This window comes from Anopheles moucheti, chromosome 3 (assembly GCF_943734755.1).
Source record: "Anopheles moucheti chromosome 3, idAnoMoucSN_F20_07, whole genome shotgun sequence".
In the NCBI taxonomy this organism is placed as follows: Eukaryota; Metazoa; Arthropoda; class Insecta; order Diptera; family Culicidae; genus Anopheles; species Anopheles moucheti.
Window position 1 is genome coordinate 88366698 of NC_069141.1, and position 24200 is coordinate 88390897.

The 24200-nt window shown below is 44.0% G+C and overlaps 2 protein-coding genes across 2 annotated transcripts in view; one reads left to right on the forward strand and one right to left on the reverse strand.

Annotated features, from left to right (window-relative positions):
• Nucleotides 1-1968: 1968 nt before the first annotated feature.
• LOC128303100 (mucin-19) overlaps nucleotides 1969-24200 on the reverse strand; it is a 36814-nt gene continuing 14582 nt past the window's right edge. The window contains exons 8-19 of the mRNA XM_053039954.1: nucleotides 19764-19882; nucleotides 19317-19677; nucleotides 14851-16010; nucleotides 11930-12091; nucleotides 10898-11071; nucleotides 9201-9731; nucleotides 9012-9125; nucleotides 8572-8943; nucleotides 4960-6036; nucleotides 4702-4875; nucleotides 4495-4620; nucleotides 1969-4423 (exon numbers count right to left, since the gene is read on the reverse strand). Coding sequence (XP_052895914.1) covers nucleotides 4268-4423; nucleotides 4495-4620; nucleotides 4702-4875; nucleotides 4960-6036; nucleotides 8572-8943; nucleotides 9012-9125; nucleotides 9201-9731; nucleotides 10898-11071; nucleotides 11930-12091; nucleotides 14851-16010; nucleotides 19317-19677; nucleotides 19764-19882 — 4526 coding nt within the window. The 3' untranslated portion in view covers nucleotides 1969-4267. The remainder of the gene's footprint in view (nucleotides 4424-4494; nucleotides 4621-4701; nucleotides 4876-4959; nucleotides 6037-8571; nucleotides 8944-9011; nucleotides 9126-9200; nucleotides 9732-10897; nucleotides 11072-11929; nucleotides 12092-14850; nucleotides 16011-19316; nucleotides 19678-19763; nucleotides 19883-24200) is intronic.
• LOC128302371 (uncharacterized) lies at nucleotides 20775-23691 on the forward strand. Its single transcript, XM_053039182.1, has one exon. It carries the CDS (start codon nucleotides 20775-20777, stop codon nucleotides 23625-23627), a length of 2853 nt encoding a protein of 950 aa, XP_052895142.1. The 3' UTR covers nucleotides 23628-23691.

Sequence of the window (24200 nt, forward strand, 5' to 3'; positions counted from 1 at the left end):
TCCGCGATTTACCCGAAAGGTGCAAGAAAGTAATAAATAATAATGGCCAATACTTTGATTGACTCAATTTCTTCAAATAAAAATGACACGAGTAAAAATAAACTTATGAAAAAACGGCCGTTATTTATTTGCGCACCTAATACAAACATGCAACTAATAACACCATTAGTTTCACATAATTACGCTACATACTCACTTAAAATTCACACAAAATTATAATGCAAATTTTTGTAATCGTTGTGCTAGCATTTGTTTTCAACCACCCTGCAGTCATCCGGTTGAATTTCACCTCCTGATTTGGATGGTCTCTTGTTATATGAAACGCAGCACGGGTAGAATTTGTGTACGCGTGGCTTTTAAACTTTCCGTCAGCTGATACGAAAGTCCATACAAACGAACCGATTTTCGATTTCGGATACCGAGAGAGCATGACATCATGAGAGGTGACATCAATTCCCCTCCAGCGAGCGTGACAGACGATCTTCTAATACATTGGCTACCACCGCTATCGCATACAACCAAACTCGTGAGAGCGATCGCTAGTGCAAGTGAGATAGATGACACGCATTCGTTCCATAAGGTTCTCCATGTATTGATAAGCACGCACACGATAATAACACACAGGAGAAGTACCATTATGGCAGAATCATCCGGTTAAATATCACCTCCTGATTTGGATGGTCTCTTGTTACATGAAACGCAGCATTGGTGCAATTTTTGTACGCGCGACTCTCAAACTTTCCGTCGGCTGATGCGACATTCCATACAAACGATTCAAATGCAATAGTGATGAATGAAAACGGGTATAACGGGTACGTGTATAAAATCTGAGAAGTAAATGCAATTACAGGTCGATTCGAGGGTTTCAGGGAACATTTAGACCTACCTGGCTCAAGAAACCACATTATGGCACTGATGATGGATTAAGCAACCGTGGGCAAATTTATTTCACGCTGCAGGTATCACCTCTTAAAACATGTTCTGCTTGTATCGGAAATCTGAAAAAAGCTGATTTGAATGGAATTTCGTACCAGTCGACAAGACCAGTCGAAGGCAAAGGAGAATGCCAATGCGTGGTATGTAGAAATGTGGCAGCACAAAGGCAAGACCTTTGCAGAATGTCAAACCCAAATAAAAAAATTTTTGGCACCATACACTAAAATTACCAGCTTACGGTATTAAAACACTAAACAGATTAATATCGGGTCATGATCACAGCAAGTATTGGTTACACAAATGAGACTAGTGGAAAACGGCCTATGTGATGCATGCAACGAACCCGATACGGCAAAACATATAATATTCCACTGCCATAAGTACTCTTTAGAACGAAGTAAGTCAATCTTCATCAACGAACAAGCATCCAAGGAAATCTGGAATAGGACAGACTCACCGGGACTTGCAAAAGTACTGAAATTCATCAAAGATAACAGAATGAAGTTTTGAATTAGCACATGAACTAGAAAACAAAAATCGCCAGGAAGCTGGATTCCTAAGTGGTACCGTGGCAAAACCTCGACTAATAATAAGAAAAAGAAGAAGTGAACGAAAAAAATAGTAGTGCTTAAGATCATTTTTCATACTCCTTGCTGTGACTAATGTGAAGGATTGTAATGCTCACTCTCTAATATTGGTTCATAGAGCGAGCCGCTCCATTTCAGGTATGGCAGGACGCAACAGAATAGATAGATGATAATCAGTATAAAATCTGAGAAGTAAATGCAATCACAGGTCCATTCGAGGGTTTCAGGGAACATTTAGACCTACCTGGCTCAAGAAACCACATTATGGCACTGATTATGGATTAAGCGACCGTGGTCTACAGCACCAACGATATAAGCAAATGTAAGCAGGATCTCTCATAAAATTTTTCGAAATTTCTCAACACAGAGCCATACGGCCATACCACAACACCATAACCCTGTAGTGAAATAACATAATGTTGTATTATCCTTTTCAGTTGTCCTTTGTTTTCTTTTCTCATGTTTTCACTTTATTTTCTTTTCTAAACTCGAATTTTTAGTTTGTAGATCATTTCACGTTTTCTGTCGTCGGTTTCCTTTCCTATTATACCCTCCACGTTTGCCCTAGCCCGTGCGCGATGCACACAACGCCTTTTTCTCTCACTCTTTGCGCTGTTGGCGCGCAGCACGATCATTGAATTAAATTGCATACTTGTTAAAAGTCTAAAACAAAAACATATGAATTTAAACAGAACAATACAGATGACCTAGAACACAGGGTATGACCATTTGTTAGTTTTTGTGTTGTTTTGTTTTGTTCCCCTAAGCTACCGTGTCCACATAGATATGCTCAACGCTGGCGTCTAATCTGTCTAAAGTTTCGTTTGTTTTATAGTGTGTGGCTTCGTTTGTTGGATCACACTCTCCAAATTTGCTTCCGATCGTACTTTTAGGGCTTGGTTGGTTAATAACGTTTACCTTTCCTTCCGAATTGATTAATTGCGTCACAATTAAATTATATTTAACCGAACAAATGGTGCAACTATTCACATAAATAATAAGACTATTCCAACGATTGTTTTATGCATATGTTATCTTTTGTTTCTAACTATATCGCGAATATGTCGGATATAGATGAATATCGCATGCTTTTGTTTCCATTTGCCACTTAATAAGCGAAAAAAAATATATGTAACAGCGACTTCGGAGGGAAACATTTCAATCGAACTGATCGGTCGCCATTTTCCATGATTTTCGGATCAGTGGCAGTGCAGTTCGTCGCTATCAGTTTATTGAATCACCGTCACTTTGCTATCCCCTTTCGCTCACTTTACACACTAGAGCATTTGCAACCTGTTAAACTCTACACAGCACGTGTTTTTCAGCTTGTCGAACATTCTTTCCATGATCTTGGCAAACTTTATCTATTTTAACTATGACGATGATGCACTGCGCGCCATTTTAAATGTGCTTCCAGCTTCAGTTTGCACGTGGAACCGACCATGTTTGGCTTGAACAGACGTTTCCTGTGTGGCCACCCACTTTTGGCAGTACCGCAAAACAGGTTAACCAAAAACACGACAAAATCAAAATAATAGATGAAAAAACTTTTAACGAAATCTATGCAAATGTACAACGGGCAATTTCGTCGCGTTATATTGAACTAAGAAAAAAAATATTTCAAATAATATACTTCTTCGTTTTCTGATTTGTTTTACATTTTATTCCCTTTCTATTTACCGGTAGCGCCAAGAGTCTTATTCTGTCTATTTACATACAATCGCACACGATTGCGCTCACACATACACTCACACACACGCACACGCACTTTCTTATCACAAGCCATTTTGCTCGATAGTGCAGCTACTGGACCATTCATCAGCCTCTTACACACGCACGCATTCACACAATGCCTCAGTTTTTTCCCATTTGCATTCAAACTATTAACTGGGCTCGCTACTATCTACGGTTTCAAACAGCATTATCTCATCCTCGGTGCTGCATTATAGTATATATTCCTCTGATGCAATCCCATTCTAGCTTATGCACATTTTGTCTATCCCTTCGAAACCGCTCGCCCATCCCAATCATTCTCCCCTCCCTAGAGTTGCACGTATCATTACCTCTACTTCAATCCCATCTGGACAATGTTCAACTTTTATGCCATTCTAAAATTATTTCGTTTGCTTCTGTACATATTTCCTGACAGCTACACGCCGGTTGTGTGATTCTTTTTTGTGTTTGCTTCTATTGGCGTTATTACTCTGTGTTTGGAGTACACAATCGTTATCAGTGCTGATTTGCATGAATTTCGACTGTCTAGATTTGATGCCTCTTGCGAGTGTAGACTAACGACGCAAAAAAGGTAGGGTTAGGAATCTATCGTTTATAACATAGAAAATCAGTTCACATCCTAACCCGCCTCCTCTTAATGGTGCGAAAACGTTCACGCATACACACATTACGAACTCGATCGATCGTTCACCGTTTCGCGCCTGGATGGGATTCGGGATGTATGTGCCGAACCATTAACGAAGCAAGGTTTATTGCAATTTGGCATGCAACCGTTGGTTCGTGTACGCCCGAAAATGCAACATCACAATTGTTCCATTTATTATGGGAAACTCGATACGCGGTTGCAAACAAGCGTCAACGATACAGCCACACGCACTGACACGAAATAATAAACGGTGGCGCCTGATGGTAGCAGTCGATTGCCGCCCGGCATAGGCAGCAACAGTGAATAGCAGTTGTTTGATCACGCTCAACAATATTCTTGCCTTCATTGACAGCAGCACAATCGATCACTTGAGGTAGGCTTTGTAAAGCATCTGACTTTTCCCGGTGTCCCGCTCTTGCTCCAGATAGAACAGCATATCACGCAGATTGACTCGTTTGATGCGCGGCCGCAATGGTGTTGGTGTTTTCCCACTCAGCGTACCAATACCAGACACTCCAGGCTGCAGAAATAACAGAACGTGTGAGTAGCACTATTCGAAGTGGTTGTATGGCGGGGAAAAGCTTTTCTTACCGTAGTAGATGCCGTTACACCTTCCTCCAGTTTGGGCTTCTTTCGTGGACCGATGGCCTGCAGCGCAGTCATATTTGCATCCCGTTGCCGCAGTTCCTCCATTTCTGCACGTTGCATTTCTTTCGCCTGGATGTGGGATTGGTGTAATGTTATGGTTCAAAATACGCTTATCACACACGGCGCAACTGGTTACTCAATGCTTCTTACCTTTGCCTTCAATTTGGCCTGCTCCGGATCTTCGGTTTTGGAACGCGATTTGGCTGCACGCATCAACATTTCCCGCTCCTGTTCTTCGTGCCGCTTCTGTTCGGCTTTGTCCAGCTCTTCAAGAAATTTTATCTGACCACGCACATCCTTGGTCACTTCGTATCGCGGATCGACCTATACAATCATACGGTACAATACATCACGATTAAACAATACCAAATTCAATGTAGTGTTAGAAAAGCATTCTTCATCCAGTACCTTAATGATATCTATCCGATGTTCCGCAATGATGGCTAGCTTCTCAACGATGTTCTTCAACCGTTCCTGGCAAGCGTGTGATATCAGCACGGCCACCTCATTGCTCGGCTCTTCGAGACCGTGGCGCGCGATAATGTTACGTATTCTCGATTGCAGTGCCGGCAGATGGAGAAACACCTCGTCCTTGCACGAACGTATCTGCGTCCCAACGAACTCGGTCGAGCCGAGGATGCGCTGTGTTTCTTCCGCCAGATTGACGCCGCCCATCGCGGCCACATCGTTAATGTCGTCGTCGCCGTACATGGACGCGTGGTGATGGTAGAACTGCGACTGTGCCGACGCTCCGGCCCGCTTGCTGGCCGCACTCTCCGGATCCGTTCCGCTGGCGGCTGACGACGAGCTAGCCTTCTTCTTGGAAGCTCCCGACAGGTTCTGCGATTTGGCAGTAACAGTTTTATTAGTCGATACGCTCGTTACGGTCGCACCGGCCGTTATCCCGCTACTACTATTGCTACCAACACCGGTCGCAGCCGTTCCGACCGAGGTAGCTCCCGTTGGTGCCAGTGCTGCGGACGAAGAGTTTACAACTACCGTCGCGGAGATGCCCCCGGGCACCGCCGTCGCTGGAGAAGGTGCCACTCCCGCACCAAGTCCGGCGCTTACCGCCGAGGAGGTGAGCGTGAGGGCGGGCATGGTCGGTACAAGACTAACGGCCAGCGAGCCTGCGGTACTGCCAATGACGCTGGCGTTCCCCGAGACTGGCTGCATCGGAGGTGGCACTTGGTTCAAACTAACCACCACGTTCCCACCGCCGGTAATTGCTGTCACTTGCTTTACTTGCGTTGCAGTGGAACCGGAAGCGGCGGCAGCGGCCGCCGCAGCGACGGCCGCCACCGAGGCTACCGGCGTCTGTCCGCGGATCTGATTGACTTGCGTCTGGAGGAGCTGTTTGCCGATCCCGCCCGTCGTTACCGTCGTGCCACCGACGGACGTGACCGTGCGCGACACCGGAGTATTGGTGCGTATCTGTAACGTCGCGCCAGTACGTGTAATCGAGGTGCCGGACGGTGCGCGGATCTATGTGAGCAAATGTTTAACATACACACAGACGGGCAGAGAAAGGTGGAACAGTCAGTCGAACCGGTTGGTGAATGTCCAAGAACAACGAGAACCAACACAAGACACGCAGCACCATTATCATATTTGCAGGTAAGAAGAGAGAATATGAGGGAATAAAACCATTATTTCATCGATTTATCTGCGAATCTTACTACAAATAGGCAAGAGAAAAGTGTTGTTCTTTTGTTTGTGGCGAGACACTAGTTTCGATTTTTTTTAAAGACTATCCTTAAGCGCCTTAAAAGTGTTTTATACTACGATGTTTTAACATAACCAATATTTTAAAATGAGAAAATGTTTGGATAGAACATTATTTATGACATGAATAACGTTTCTCTGCATCTACTTTCCATCACATTTAACGAAATGTAAATATAAAAACACATATACAACATTAATATCCCCCAACGTATGACCGCTAACATTAAAACGTTGTGTGGGATGCGTAGAGGGACAACTTTCAAACATCAAACAATTGCATAAATTATGAAGATTTCTCCTAAAAACAAACATTAATTAAAATCGAATCATTTGTCTGCCTTAAACAAAATATGTCACCTTTCTATCGTGGGCATGGTAATTAATCAATGGCCATGATGGTTCATTTTATACCTATTGCGTTGAACATATTCCTTTCAGCGGCAGAGAGAAATTTAGTGTCGAAACTAAAAACGTATTCAAAATGTTGGAAAATAGACTAAACCATAATAAAATAAACAAAACGATTCAGTTTGCAAGCCATTCTAGCTAATTATGTAATAGGTGTCATGCATGCTTGATAACAATATATAAAAGTAAGTTCATCAAGAAAAGTCCCGGACTAAGGCAATACAAAGGAACTAGTAACTAGGAAGGGAGTTCTGGGGGAAGTATCTATTGCGGAAGGATGAGATACAACAACGGTTGATAATGGTTTGCGCAAGACAGAAACAGATAAACAGAACGATACAGGATATTTTCATCCCGGTAGAAGGAACATAAATCCAGCACCATTATGTTGAGAAGAGGTAGTATTTGATAAGTGGGAATACACTAAAAATCCTGCGGTGGGATTATTGGTTATTGAATCATTGGGAATGCATATTTTATCTTTCCAACGTTTGATTTTGTTGTGTGAATTTGAATAAAAATCATTAAAATCGTTCGTTCGTAACTATACATTCAGATATGTACGGGGCCAGATCGAGTTCCTTTTCGGAAAGATAAAATAAACTCCCTTCGATTGAATCAAATATAAGCGGCGGCTACACGAACGCTCTAAGTCGTATTCAATAGTGAAAACAAATAAGTAAAACACATTCCAGTCAGACGCAAAAGAAGGGTTAGGATAGCAGCAAGTAACAGCAATTATCGTAGGATAGGAACAACTACCATTGTTTTATGATTTTGATTTGTTTCATTCTCTACTGTACTAGATGCGGAATAATAACAATGCAAATCATAATAAAAACTAAAAAAGATAGTTACTGCCCCATCACATGAAAAGATAAGGCAGAGGACGATATGTACGATTCGTAAAATGGTTCAGGCAAGCAAATTTTGACCTCAAAGCCAAACACTGCATTCAATCGGCAATAGAGCCAAAACTGTCTTTTGTTTAGACTAGTATAGAAAACATAACTAAAAAAGCATTCAATTCACATTTACACCATAACCTTCCCAACTTTGAATATTTGCAACATGAAAAGCTGTTGATCTTCAATGAAGATTTTAAGTTTTGCCTGCTAGTATCCGGCACCATCATGCTCTGATACTCGGAGCTAAGATCTTCATTCAAGATTGGTTTGCTTGTACATGTACGGTGGTATTCGACCGGCTGCAACTGCTCTTACTCTGCTCTAAACCACTAAACGACATACTTGGCTTGTCTTATTTGAGCAAGAGCAAACACTATTAAACATGTAAACGATTATCGTTTTATCGTACATACATCTAATCCCACATATGCTAAAACATCAAAATCCTTTCGGAAATTTGCATCATTTTTTTAAGGCGATTAAACGCGTATTTTTTTCAGTGCAAACTAACAACCGTGCACATACTATATAAATTAGTAAAAAGGAATATAAAATACATACTCGATACTAGTGTTGGCGATAGGAGTTTTGTAATGTTGCGTTTGCAGGATCGTTTTGAGAATGGTCGGAAAAAGAATATAGCATAATCAATAGGAGAGACATTATTACTACAAAAGAATACAAAATGGAAGCGATTATATGGGGATAGCGGGAAGCGGTGCTAATTGATTGATTAAAAAGTAGCAATATTGCAAAAAAAACTAGGTAGGAAGGAAAACTTTAATGCAAAGGACAGTTGTGCAACAACATACCGATAAAAGAAAAGGAGAAGGATTGCAATGGAAAATATAACTGGTGGCGTAATCCACACGTTTTACAGAAGTGTATGAAAAAAATAATAATTAAGGAACCCATAGCGCAAACGACATACGAGGGTGATAAAAAGGAACAAATGCTACTAAATTTCTCTAAGTACCTGCTGAGCGGAGGAAATGTACGTAGCACTCCCACTCACCGGTAGCAATGCAGGAGGTGTGGTTGAGATGGTTTGCGGCAACTGCTGGCCGCCCGCCGTCTGCACGATCGTCGTATGACCGATCGTGGTTGCGTTTGGTCTAATTTGTTGGGCAGTTATGGAGCGTGGTCCTACAATGGTCGTTGTCGTGGAACCCGTTTGGTGTTGCTGTAGGGGAGTCTGTATTCGCACGGGAGCCGCTGGCCGGATGGTGGTTTGTCCGATCCGTGGCACTGTTGTCATGCCGGATTGAGAAGATAGCATACGGATTTGCGTCTGACCGACCATACTGTTCTGCGACACGATCGTCGGTGCGACCGGACGTATTTGGGCCTAAAAGTGGACCATTAATGGATGCGTTAATGGCGATGACCCCTTGCAATGCAATATGTAATACTTACAGGAATTTGGGATAGGGCGGTAGTACCAAAGGCTACTGCGGTCGAGGGTGGGTTGATACCTTCGATCGTTATTTCTTTAGTCACTAGCGATTGCCGTAGCAGTGGTAAACTTTTCTAATGATTGTATAAAATACATATTGAACAGTTTAGTACTCCGGTTCGAATTCTTCTCTGGCGCTCTTTCATTACCTTCAGAAAGCCAATCAAACAGGGTTGCGGACTAGCGTTCAGTAGGCGCTCGAGCCGTTCGCAAAACTCCGCCGGATCGACGTTCGCATCCACCAACTCCTGTATCAGCGTTCGCACATTCTGCTCCACCTTCGCCGGTTCCCGCTTCGAGAGCTCGATTAGGTTTGTCAGAAATTTGCTACACTTTTCTTTGGTATTATCTAAGGAGTTTCGCTGCTGCGCCGGTGTCGTACCCGGTGTGGTGGTAACAACAACCGTCTGCTGTTGCGATTGCTGTTGGCCTACGGAATGAGGTGTCGCGACGACCGTCGTCGTCTGCTGTTGGTGCTGCTGCTGTTGTGCAGCCAGCACCGTCGGTTGTCCTCCCACCTGCGACGGGGAGTGAGTGATCGTGATATTTTGCTGAGCGGCCAAGGCCGGGACCGGCGCTACCGATGCAACCGGCGTCGGCTGGGTGGAGATGTAGCTGGTCGGTGCCGTCGTTATTGACTGTGAGCTCACTATTATTGCACCGGAACCGGATGAATGTGTCTGAAATCGAGGACAAATCGAACAAGTTAATTATGGGCGAAAACATAGCAGGGGATACTACATTCAGGACACATAACCGTTTGCAACCGTGTTGCTTTTAATGGAATACACTGAGCTAGCAATAGCTGAATCTAGAATGCAGTCAATGGAGGGACGATTAGGGAACAGAAAACTGAACAGTACACTACCGGTTGTTGGCCAATTCGGGCGCGCAAGGAAGAGCTTAAATAAACAAATCATAACATTCATTTTTGTACACTCAATCAATCTGCGACACGATTTGCCAATAGAGATTGCAATGCGAAACAAAAAAAAAGGCACATAGTAGAACATAATTACCTTAGGTAAACCAAACAACGAAAAAAAGAACAAAAACCAAAACGTTCAGTACAAATTTCATCGACATAATCATTTGTGAAAAGCGTAATTTTGTTTATACCCAATCGCATACATCGCAAATGGAAGGAAACCGTCTGAGAAACGTGTCAAAAAAGCATTAAACTCATGCGAATATAACATAAAAAGGTTCAAAGCATTGATCAATTTGAAATTAGCAGTAAATTTGCCATTGAAAATTATAACATGAGGGGCGAGCTACACTCCGTATGGAACTCAGTTTTAGTACCAATTTCACTATAGATCTTACCAATTCTTGCGTAGCTCACACCTTTTCCAATAGCTTCAGCATCTTCTTCCAACAACAAACAAATCAAAAGGATCATTTGTAAAGATTTTGAGCATGCGCTTTACAGTATTATTAAGGTATCAGATAGTAAAATATCATTCTTGCTAAAAACAGTCAACACAAGAAACATATAAACAAAAGAAACCATCATTATCTTGAACGAAACATATAGAACATAGAAATGTTCCGCGGCAATCAAACACTCCTCCAATAAAACACGAAACATTGTTCAAAATGTATCGTGTGGAGGATCATTATTGGAAATAATGTGGTTCATACATTGGAAAAGAAGAATACACAATCAAACAACCAAAAACTATATTTTTTTCCAAAACAAAACGATAAAAAAACGTAGTTGTGTGAAGTCAACAAGCAGATTCGGTTTGGATTTGGTAATTACATTTTGCTTCTGTTTCACCTGTTGCGCACTGGTGACAATGGTCTTTCGGAGGGCTAATGGAGGACCGGTAAACCTACTTACAGCTGGTACAGTTTGCAACCGTATCGTGGAGTTGGCGGACGATCCAGTAAGACTGGCGGGTGTAATTTGGGCTCCGGCCGGGGCCGGACCAATCCGGAGCAGCTGAAACTGGCCCTGCTCATTCTTCAGCAGCAGCGTCGAACCTTGCTGTCCTTGAAGGGCACTTAATGTGATCTACCGATCGCCATTTCGATTTTCGGGAGGTGGTTTTCGTTCGTATGAATATGATATCCAGAAATTCCCGAAATTCCAGTAATTCCATATTCAATATTCCATGTTTCATGTCGATCGTTGTTACCGTCAGGATAAGATGTTGCGGAGCAAATGGGAATAAAAAAACACAATTGTTAGATATATTTGTTTATTTAAATGTATTCTAACCCCCACACAAATATGAAACGTCACGAAATATACAACCGAAAATCAAATGTTAACATCAAAAACATACGACGCACGTCAATATTAAAACAATATCGGAACAAACCAAAAATCAACACACTACAACAATTTTAATTATAAAATAGTGCAAACTTAAATTGAACTTTTGTGACGTTATTAACTCCTAAACAGATTACCAATCAAAACTTCTCAAACGAACGTATATACGAACGTATTTAATATTTTTTTTTTAATAAATTTTGTAATTTCTTTTTTACGAAAATGTAGCATTGTAAAAAAAAAACCTTATTTGTTTCCAATAAATAAAATAAAATGACAACCTTAGCATAAAAAAAAACAAATTGCACCAATACACAATAGAAGCGAAATGCACAATGAACAACTACACAGACATCAAACATAAGAAAGCATAGCAAACTGTAGCACAACATAATCAGCAACAAATGAGAAACAATAAAATACGAATTAATATTGCAATAACAAAAAGCTTAGCATAAAATATGCTCTAAAAGCAAATGTGCAAAGCTTAAAGAAAGCATTTAAGTACGACATTTGGTGAACTTATCAACTCTAACTCTATCAACTAAAAGGTAAAATTCTTAAGTAGTTGTGAGTAAATTGTTTGATTCTTACAGCGCTTGCGTTTGGTGGTCTAGTACTAACTATTGGCTGACTACCAATAACAACTCTAGGTGATACAGCGGCAACAGTTTTCTGCTGTGCTTGTGTGGGTTGTGCGCCAGGCCTAACATTTACAATTTGTACACCGGGTAAACCGACTATGTTTGGTGTTGCCTACGGAATTGTGAAGTTTGATACAAAAGATGTATTAGTATTTTTAGTAATTTGTTTAAAGTTTCAACCTCTAGCTGTACGATCGCAATACTCGATAAACGGAAGACACCTACCAGCTCGTTATGATCACTAAAAATGTGGTGTTATCTTTGAATGTTGGAGGACTTGGAGACGATTCTAGTGAATGTTAGTGCAGTTTTAGCTTGCAAGCAGCAAAACAAACTTCGCTACTTGGTTAAACTGTTATGATTGATTCTGTTTGACTATGTTATTCTATTCGTAATGTTCCTGGCTATCCTGCTATTACTGGTTTGCTAGACTTATTTTTACCAATATATTGATAAAGATTTGATGTTGCCATTCTGCAACCTTTTTTGCATGTTTCACTGTTGATCGTAAGCTAATAAAAGAGATTTCTTTGCGATTGGATTCGATTTTCCAAAGAAAAACAACAAACGATATTGGCAGTCATAAATCTGGAAGATTCGTTCTCAACAACGATATGCAACTCTCGATTTTGGATGGCCTCTTGAGAAAATGTCCAGCAAACATCACTGAAAGGTTTCGGTCACTTCATACTCAAAGAGACAATTCGACATTTAGAATAAGATACTCCAAAATTTGTTTAAAACAGTACATTTATAAGGATGAGTTTAATAAAAAAATTATAACGAAAGTCACATCACAACGTTGCGAAACAATAACAAAACATTTGTTTGTATTTGAAATGCTTTTTGTGTAATGTTGAACACGATATTCCGTTCCACACATACACACGAACACGCAAATATGCAGCCATTAACCCTCAAGAATGAAGGTCAATGACACTGATGTTGGCAAATCTCAACCATCAGTGGTCAAATCTCAACCAACACGCTCCCACCAGAATGTTCTGCGTGGAAGATCCGTGTAGAACAAACGAAAACAGGCATGCTTAGGATTAATATATGTGACATGTGTCTCGGCGAGAGATACTTGATTCGTCCATCAAAATCAAAGCCGCATCGTAATATGACACACGTTTTCGAATCAGCTGGGATTCTGTACCATCCCTATGGTGATGATGATGATGTTGTTGGGAGGCAATACTGCCCACCACCAACACAACCATACGAACCAATCCAGAGTGGTGGTGATGAGAAGCGAAAATACCGGCACTCCAAAATCCGACCCGTCAAAGATCGCATTTGATAGGGAACGCGAGATTATTTTTTTGTTTTTCCTCATGCCAACCTCAATAAAGCAGCATGGTGACGTACGATGCTCTACGGTGTCGGTAAAGCAGTGGCAAAGCCCTGCCCGCCATAACATACACGCTCACAGAGCACGCGGGTTACGTCGGAGAACGCGCGAGAGAGCGAAATATGTAGCGCGCGCTGAAGCATAAAACGCCCGCAAACGTCACGCGCGATACATATAGTGGTGTGACGGAGTGATTATGTGTGAGTGGTGCGTGAAAAACGCGGGATTTTCTTGCACGACGATGATTTGTTTCCGAGTTCGATGATTGCACATCCACCTCACCAAGAACCACAAAAAATCTATCCGAATTAGTTTATATTTAACTGAAAATACGGCATTGCCGTCATAATGGAATTTAAATTTAAATAGTTTATATTTAACTCTTCACTGTTTCATAACTGTCAAATGTTGCACAGACAATTGCAACGCATTAAAACATTGATTAATATAAACTTCTCTAGTTGTGCCAACTCTTGACATACAGTACGTAATACTTCAATTCAATAGGAATCGATATACCCGCAGGTGGTTTACAATTTCGCTGACGGGAGTGAAAGTTCGCGACTTCAACCCACTCGAACACAAAAACCAGAGCGACGGAGGTAGCAACGGTAGAATATGAAACCGACAACCGCCAGCGCTTGAGCTTATCAACGCATTTAAACCTTTTATTCAATTGTTTGATGCAAGTTTCAATAAAATTGTGTATGCCACGTGTCAAATATGCTGCAACATCCATGCAAACAACAACCGACAATCCTCCTTTCTTGCACGAAAGGGACCTCCAGGTCTGCTCACAACGAACTTCCTTTCGCATCGAAATCTCGTTTCATGCCAGTGTGTTTTTGCTTACTTTCTCCAGTAGCATCCACACGCACGCACACCCAAATAATGCTACATATCTCTAGCATATTATGTGTTCCATTTAGATTGATCAACTTATACGCAACGAATCCTGGCAACGTGGTAGTAGTGTGCGTCGATGCTGTTGGTGGTGGTAGTAATGTTTACATCCTTAGCCTGTCACACTTCACCGACTGTCTCTGCGTTCCTTGCTCTCATTGTTTCTTCTGGAACTGGAGCTATCTGACAGGTGAAAGGCTCTCTCCTCTGCACAGCCTCCACACCGGTTATGGGCTACGAAACGAAAATGCCGGTTCAACGGTTATAATTGATCAACCTGAGATATCTCTAACCAGTCACAACAAACATGAGGGACGAAATAAATTCGTCAGGAATTCAAATCTCTGTAAGCCATTTCATTAGTATCTTTACAACAGTTACAGTAACCATCCTATCAGCACAGTATATTCGCACATTAGAGCCAGTGGATGTAGACGATCAAATAGAGCAACTCTTAATTGTGTGTATGTTAGTAGAACAACAGGTTATACGAAACTATTATTACCACGGGTTTTTAGATCGGGGGGGTGAGATCTCCGAACAATCGATCGATCGATTAAAACATAAGCAATAACAAAAAAACGAGAAAGCATGCCAAGGCGCGCATAATCTACCTGATTGTTGATAGGTTTCGAAACCGTCACGATGCCGGGCGTCCCGGTATTCATGACCGTGCCACCACCGGACGAGTTCTTGATGATGATCGTCTGCGGTGTGGCACCGGGTTGCTGTTGGCCGGGCTGACCGGTAACGGACTGTTGCTGGATCGTGGTACCGGTGATAGTTTTGGTCCCGCCACCGGTCGCAACCACGTTCGTCTGGATCAGCTGCGGCTGTTGCGACATCGTAAGCGTGCCGTTCGGCAGCGAGGACGGTGTCAGCGTGACGCGGTTGTTGTTCATGTTGAGGACCGCCGTCTGTGTACCGCCGGCTGCAGGATAAACCAATTTCACTGGTTCATTCTTTGGCATATTCGACGACGTTACGAGGTGGTTGTTGCTGAGAACGATGCTGCTGCTGTTGCTCACAGCGGCTGAATAACTGTGCTGTGGTGGGACGTTGAACGGCGGAGGTGGATGCTGGCCCAGGACGGTACCGCCGCTAACACTGCGCGCAGGTACCACAATCTGCTGGCTGATGATGTTAACGGTTCCGCCGCCTCCGCCGGTTGTACCCCCCGTGGCAACCACCGTTGCTGGGATTGCGTTACGTTGCTGCTGCTGATGTTGCTGATGGTGGCCAACGCTGTTCGATAACGCACCACCGACAACGGCACTACTACCACCAACACCTTTCCCACCGATCACCGTCGTTATCGAGCTGTTCCCACTCGCGTTCACCACGAACGTCTTGCCAAGGTTGTTATTATTGGTCGTAATCGTATTGTTGTTAATGATAGCACTGTGGTTCGCACTACTATTCGACACTATTTCACCATTCGTAATGAGGCCACCGTGTTTCTTTTGCTGCTGTGCGAGAGTCGACGACACTGCCTGCACTGGTGGTGAAGCACTGCTGCTACTGCTCGTATCCCCATTAGACACAACGCCTGCCTCGATGCGTGCACCAGCAGTTTGATTTTTAACACCACCGACCGTCGCGTTTGGCCCTACTACACTTTCAACTTGTTGCACTTGGGTTACGTTCGCGTCCAACTGATTTTCCAGCGTACCGACAATCGCATTCACCGCGGATTCATCGACGTCTGATTTAAGCGCTTCTTCCAAAAAGTTGGCAGACGCCATTTTCTTCTGTCGCGAACCCACTGCCCATTTTTAGTCGAACGCAACCACAACTTCGTTAAAAGATAGATGATGTTGACGTTTTCGTCGAAAAGGTGGTTCGGGTTTGACAGTTGTTTCGTTCAGTGCGTGAGCGTTCGCAATCGCTTTTGGGTTTGGGATTTTGATTCTCGTTCGGTGTGGTTTATCAACACAAATCAGCCCTATGCTGTGGTAAAATTATGTTTTTTCGGCGTACAGTTGCGAAGGTGGTCATGATTATGCACACAGCACGCATTTCGAGCAACACAAGCGTACAACACCCAATGCTTTCGGTTGGCTATCAGCACATTCATTTTCTGGTTTCGCCCGTACGACACTTCAACACAGCTCTTGTTATGATTGCAGGGTTCTCAGCCCTATGTAATTCACTTTTTGAACATCCACTTTTTACACGAAATCCTACAATCAGAATGTGAATATAATCATGTATAATGACAAATTTAAATCATTGTCAACACTGTGTCATTTTTCATAACTTCTTCATTCTCCAATACATTTTTTTTTCTCCTCAAGAATGTAGCCTAATAAATCGCTAATTTTCGGCAGCTTGGTGTAGTTGTTGCGCAAACATATTATAACCGATATATATATATGAAATGAGTGAATTTTTACACATAGCAACCATCGGAATTATAAATAACGCTATCATTCCACGCTAAACAACATATCCGAGGCTGTGTTTGAAGTGGGAAATAAGTCATTAATCGTCGTTACAAAAATGCAAATAAACTAGTTTGAAAATTAAAACAGGGCAGAGAGCGGCTTTTAAAATTTTCATGCATTTTTTCATCGATTTAAAAGCCTCGGTTTTCAACAAATTTAATGAAAAACATTGAATTCAGCATACACGTTTTGATATTCTTGGAAAATTTGAAGTAAACAATGCGGACAAACTTCATACTTTGAAGAATAGATATTCATTTTAAGATAGCGATAGGTCTCATTTCATAACACAGTTTAACATTATTTAGCTTTCATAGAACAATTTGCCGAAAACTGATACAGTTATCCTTTTTCTAATTTCGACAGCATGTCGAATGCAATTATGAACAAATATGTTGTTTTTTTCGCCCTAGTTCGCTTGTTGCGATATGTTGTTCTACCCCTGTCTGTTTGACGTTAGTTTCGTTAAATATAGGACGTTTCGCGATGCTATCGAGGAACCCGCGCTGCTTCGGCAGTGTCCTCCTGTTTGCCTGATACACCGATGCAAGCCAACGCAAACGCGCCTCTGCTGCGAAATCAATCGATTCTTGTCATCGTATGACGATCGCCGAGCAACCCCGGAATGACGATGACGACGCAATGAAGCTTGAGAAGCAATCCCCCACACGACACGATAATGCGCTCCGTGTGACGATGACGATATAGTGAAATTATGCTTCCCCCTCCACAAAACACAACTAACAGCGTCGCTACTCTTCCGTACAGCCAACAAGGATGCCTTGCAGCACTAATGCACTTCTTTCTTTGTATGATGTTGCAACTTTGCACAACCCAGGATTGTGGCATTATTTTTTTGGAAACACTACATTTTCTCATGAATTTCACGCACCGTACGCATCGCCGTGCGTGTTTCGTAAAGCAGCGAGTAAAGCCCCACACATTTTTGCATGGCAACCACCCTTGAGTGGAAACCGATGCGAACCGGTTGCCGAGGAAAAAAACATTTCACACATAGGGGGACATCGGAAGTTCGATGACATCCTGAACGATGGAAAACAGGCAATTTACTTCCTGCGAGCAAACAGGAAACTGGATTTTTTTCCACAATTCAATCACCGCACACAAACTGAAGCCTGTGCTGATTTTCTCATTATGAAACAATCACTCGCGAAAGCTCACGTACAGCAAACACTTCACAAGTAAGAAACACCATATGAAAATGCAAGCCATCGTATTCGATGCACCGTACAACGACGCCGGACGTTTCGGGACGATGGGAAGCCACTCTGGACGCTGCCACCGTTGGGCGAAGCCTTCTATCGGCTTTCACTACGATTGAACACATTGTAGCATAACGTTTTCAACGCAGTAAGCGACATTTTTGCACGTACGCACCCATCATCACCTTCGTCACCACGCACATAAAATCGCACCGTCTTTATCGCCGCCACGCCAGAAAAATCACATCCCGGAACTCCCGCAACCAGCCGAGCTTAGACGGTGGTGTATGCAAGTGTTCCATCAACAAACAGGCAACCCTACAAAGTGTGCAAGAATAAAAAAATCAACCATCGACCATCATTTCATTGCTTTTCATGCTAATTGAACGAATATTTGAAGACGAACGTATGTTCAACGAATTGCATCTGAGAATACGTTTGCTTCAATCGAAATTATAAAATATATCTGCGAAACGCCTTTTATAGACCGCGGTCTAAACTGTGTCAGACGGTATGGGGCGTTTTGACGTTTAGTTCATTGACGGCAAGACTGCGATGCAGGTGATGTTGTTTTAATTTTCCACAATAGTTGACACAAAACGAACATCAATTACTATTTCAACGCTGTTTCGATTCACGTTTTTATTTTAATTTCTCGCATAACATGGGCTACCCCTAGACCAGCACCATTTTCAGTGAAATTCAAAGGAAATTGGGGTTCAATAAAATAGGTCGGCAACTGTCAGGCAAACGTCTGACATCAATCTGATTTTTTAAAAATGTAATTATAACATCCGTTGCATGTTTCTCAATAATATGTACTTGTTTATTATAAATTGGAAATAACTACATGTTTCACGGGTTAAATTTACTAAATGAATTTTAAAACCTGCCTTTTATTATAATAACAACTGAAAAGTAACCATACACGCGCACCATTTCGTGGATTCGTTTTATTGAAAAATGTATTAAATTTTATTTCTTGCTTACTACAATGTACTTACGGTAAATCACATTCATTAGAAGAAAACAGAAATACGATAATCGTACGCATAACGCAAGCAAAAACGATGGTAGCTATTTCAAAACAAGACTGTTACCTAAAACACACAAACCCGTTCGATAAATTGGACGGCATCGGTTTCTGACTCAGTTTGGGTGGAAGCGCGCGGTTTGTTTCACATTCAACGTTACGTTCATCTCACGCGTGCATAACTCACATTCATACAATAACCATTCACTCTTTAGGCACACGTGATGGTTCCCCTTACACACGTGCAACGCATCTCATTGGCACCTTAAAATGTTGATCGCTAGTAGAACCACTAGCATTGTGTGTGCGTGTTTGTGGTGCTAGCATTCATCAGTCCAGACTTAGCATCGTCAGCGAAGGTCATTTGTTTCGTTCGCCCGTAACGCCTGTCGCCATCGATAGACTGGCCGCACTGGTCGTGGCCGTTACGGCTGGACTAACCGTTCGGCTGTCATTACCCCGGCACCGTTTGACGAAGTATACGATGGGCATTAGGGTGGCCAACAATAGGCCAACGCCGATCAGCGCCCACTGCACAATATCCAGCAGACTGAGCACTTTCATAAGGCTGTCATCGATCAGCTTCACCATGTCCTCGTTCAGTGCGATACCTTCGTCGATCCAGATGACCGGAAACAGTGTCGGTTGTAACCGATCGGTCAGCTTGATGGCGTCGATCCGCCGCAGGAACATGTTGAACTGTACCCTTTTCCCACCGGTCAAGGGTGTCCCGGTGTACTGCGAATTAAAGAGCAAACGTCGTAAATGTCGTAGAATAGATGTGTCTCCTGGGGGTTTATTCGAGGCACTCGGGGATTTCTTACCGGTTCCACGTCCACGAAGATCTGGTGCCGTTCCGGCTCAGGGTCCATGCCGTCAATCAGTGCGGTATATTCCTCGTCTACGCCCAGCATATGAGGAAGCGTCAGTACCACCGGTGCATCTAGCAATGAAAGTAACAGTCATAAAACAGTCAATTAATCACTCACGTCTACATGATCTTGGAGAGTTAGATGGAGACGAGCAACGAAATACGACGTCATTTGCATCTTAATAGGTGAAGCAAAAAGATGGCTGACATATTACTCATCGAGAGAAAATCATCAATGATAAAAGTATAAAATTTAAAGATAAACTGTATGATCCTTGTCGGTATCACCCAGAGAAGTTTAGACCGAATACCTCAATCTCAATGGCATTTGATGTGACTGTTCGTCTTAATTAACTCTCTTAATCGCTGACGTGATAATCATCCGATAACCAAGTGTTACTAATGACGCCCATAAAACCGTTATGGCTTTGCATGTGCCTCATGAATGGGGGAATAGAAATCGTGACGAAAAAACTGCTTCAAAGAACTCGCGGCTATGGCAAATGCGATGAACCGTAAAAGAAAAATCGTGAAAACATCTGCGATCATATGTTTTTTGTGTGAGTCGATTCGAGGATCATGGCACCTCTCACGATCGCCTTGCAAAAGTGTGGAATTCTTCCAAAAATACAATCCACAAAGTAATCCAATATCTGCTGACAGGCGTCACGCGGACTGTCTCCATCTTCGACGGAAGTTCTAAGCGGCCTGCGCGCGAAAGAGATACATTTTGCCCCTTCCGACGCGGACGAAGTTTTGCTCTCCACGTGGGAGCGAGCAGATGCGTTCGTTCGTGCTCAGCCAAGATCTGCGGCCTGGGTCGATCCGACAGCAAGCTTCCCAGCTCGTGCTCGGCTACATCGCGCGTTAGTTTATGCTGCGCAACCGGTTAACTAGGAAGCTGAACGGGCACCTCGCGGCGGTAAAGTAATGTTCGTATTGCGAGTGTTGTGTGCGCTTTAGGATGGTACGTGCGGTGATCCTGTCCGTGGCGATCGTCGTGCTGATCGTGAGCAGCGCTCCCGTTGGCGCGGCACATCGCGTCTGGACGCGGTGTGAAGTGGCGCGTGAGCTGGCGCTTAAGCACGTCCCGGAAGATCAGATCGGTGATTGGTTGTGCATCGCCGAGCAGGGTTCGGCGTATAATGGGTCGGCTGTCAACTTGAGGTTCAAGCATTTCAGTGGCAGTGGATATTATGGGCTGTTTCAGATTATCGATCGATACGCGTGCGCAAAGTATGGTTCGATTTGTGGTTTATCCTCGTGCGATGATCTGCTCGACGATGAGCTGGACGATGATATTGAGTGTATGCTGAAGATCCACGCGGCGTACGTTCGAGAGCAGGGCGATGGATTTGCCGGCTGGCCGATCTACAAAACCGCCTGCCGTGCGGAAAAAGGTGACACCTGGCCAAGGTCGGTGAGATTGCGAGTTCCTTTTGATGATTGTCTGGATGAGGAGGTCGTCAGAGTGCAGGCGTACTTTAAGCGTAAGCGGGCGAAGGCGAAAAAGGCAAATCTTGTGCAGGCGTCATCAGGGAAGGTGTATGAACGATGCGAACTGGCGATGGAGTTGCGTGATCGACATCGAATGACGGTGGAACAGATTGCAACCTGGGTGTGCATCGCCTATCACGAGAGTCGCTTCAACACATCAGCGGAAGGTCGTCTAAATGCGGACGGGAGTGGCGATCATGGACTGTTCCAAATCAGTGACATCTACTGGTGCTCTGCCGATGCGAATCGGCCGGGCAAAGCGTGCCGTGTCACGTGTGACGCTATGAGGGACAACGACATTACGGACGACGTACGATGCATACGGATGATTTACGACGAGCATCAGCGAATTTCGGGCAATGGATTTACCGCCTGGACAGTGTACAAGCCGTACTGTGAGGGTAGGGAAGCGAGCTTCATGCACAATTGCTTTGATGAAGCAAGTGGAGCTGTGGACCGGTATCCGACCACACCCAACAAACCACGGCCAGGAATTGTGGCACCAACCGTACCCACGATGCCAGCGAAGAAGTTACCCACAGCGGACAACGGCAAGGTGTACGATCGATGTGAGCTGGCAAACGACCTGCTGCACAAATTCCACATGCCGAAGGAGCAAGTGGCAACGTGGGTGTGCATTGCGTACCACGAGAGTCGCTTCAACACCTCGGCGGAAGGTCGTCTAAATGCGGATGGGAGTGGCGATCATGGACTATTCCAAATCAGTGACATCTACTGGTGTTCGCCACCCGGCAACGGATGGGCCTGTGGAGTTAGCTGTGACGCACTGAAGGATTCCGATATTACAGACGATGTGCGCTGTGTACGTACGATCTTTGACGAACATCAGCGATTATCCGGAGATGGGTTCAACGCGTGGTCCGTCTACAAACCTTACTGCCAGGGTCGCTCGGGCTCGTTTGTGCGAGGTTGTTTTGGAGAAGAAGACGACTCACCTCACCCGGTAACAGTACCAAGGCCTGCCATTACAGCTCCAACTAGTGCACCACGTCCTCGCTTCTCACCGGGCAAGGTGTTTGACCGGTGCGAGCTAGCTCAGGAGCTTCATCTCCGGCAGGGTGTCTCCCTCGAGCAGACAGCCAGCTGGGTGTGCATTGCAAAGTACCAATCAAACTTCAACACGTCTGCGATCGGTTACGGACCGGAGGGTGTCCAGTACCATGGCATGTTTCAGCTGAGTGATGAGTTTTGGTGCTCTCCACCCGGTAAAGGATGGGTTTGTGGGGTCACATGTGAGCAGCTGCGCGACGGTGACATCACAGACGATCTCGCTTGCATGCGACACATCTACGAGGAACATCAGCGCATTTCCGGCGACGGGTACAATGCATGGGCAGTATATCAACCGTACTGCAAGAGTAAAAGTGCCACCTTGCTTGACGGATGCTTCGAGGAAGGTGAAAATGCGATCGTTCCCACGCCACCGACCACTCGCCGGCCGGTGTCACCGCCCAAAAATTTCCCCCGCGGCAAGGTGTACCAACGGTGCGAGTTGGCACAGGAGTTGTACTACCGGCACGGAATGCCGTACGATCAGATCGCCACCTGGGTTTGTATTGCGCATCGAGAGTCGAACTACAATGTATCGGCCATCGGACGCTTGAATGCGGATGGAAGCGAAGATCACGGACTGTTCCAAATCAGCGATATCTATTGGTGTTCCCCGCCGGGAAAGGGTTGGGTATGTGGACTGTCCTGCTCGGATCTGGAGGATAACGATCTGACGGATGACATCGAGTGTATGAAGACAATCTACGAGGAGCACACACGACTGTCGGGCGATGGGTTCAATGCTTGGGCTGTCTACCGTCCGTATTGTAAGGGACGTTCCGAGCACTACATCCACGGATGCTTCGAGGAGCCCAGCAGCGATACGACGACAATCACGACGACTCCTACCACCGCGAGAACCCGCACGACAAGGTCATGGGCAAGTACAACAAAGTTGCCACGGTGGAGTACGATCCCCACCACTCGACCAACCAGCACCACCAGCGGTGCAAAGTCTAGCAATCTGCGGCAGACGGAAAGAACTCCCACTTCAACCATCCCACCAACCACTCGGTCTACAACAAGTTTGTATGAATTTTATCTAAACAACTTCGGACGACGTCCGGCCATCACTACTGCCATGCCGGTGTACACGTTCAAACCGTTTGCCTCCCGGCAACGTGCAACGATCACTGCCACCGAACGTCCAACGACTGCAGCGACAACATTGCCACCTGTCTCGACGACCGACGCCATACAGCGTACCACGAGGTTTAGTGACTTTAACCGTTGGTTCCAGGATGGTTAATCGCGTGACTGGTAAGACAGTGCAGCGTTCAATAAAGCAGCGAAACAGCTGAACTACGGTGATATTTACAGAAGCACAAAATAGGTCTTCAAAACTCCTAATGCGATAGCTCTTTCGGTTGTTCAAAAATAAATCCCCCAATGATTCATCCCCCGAAAAAAGGTGCACTGATTGCTTCGAGAAAAACTTCGGGCCAGTTCCGTTCTCCATTTTTGTGACTTATTTGCATAAGTTGGCACCTGTCTGCGGGTGCTGTCGGTGGACTTTGATGATCGGATCGCTCATAGTAAATGATGCGACAGCAAAACCCCCATGTGTGGGCAGGACAAAGCAAAGGAATGGTCACTCGGTGTGATGTACATTGATTTGCAGCTATAAAAAGAACAAACTTTAGCAGAAACCTGCAATACATTGTTACGGTGCAATGTATCATCGTAATCAAGATCTTAAAATACAAGTTTTTGCTCATGAAATCGATAGGAATTTTAGCAAAGAACAAAAATCAGTAGTTAGACATTGACAAACGAAGATTCATTCTTCATCGTGTGGGATTAAAAATGTACCTTTTGACAT

What these genes read in the sequence shown, in the direction of transcription:
- LOC128302371 (XM_053039182.1), top strand. Translation starts at nt 20,775, where the DNA reads ATGGTACGTGCGGTGATCCTGTCCGTGGCGATCGTCGTGCTGATCGTG.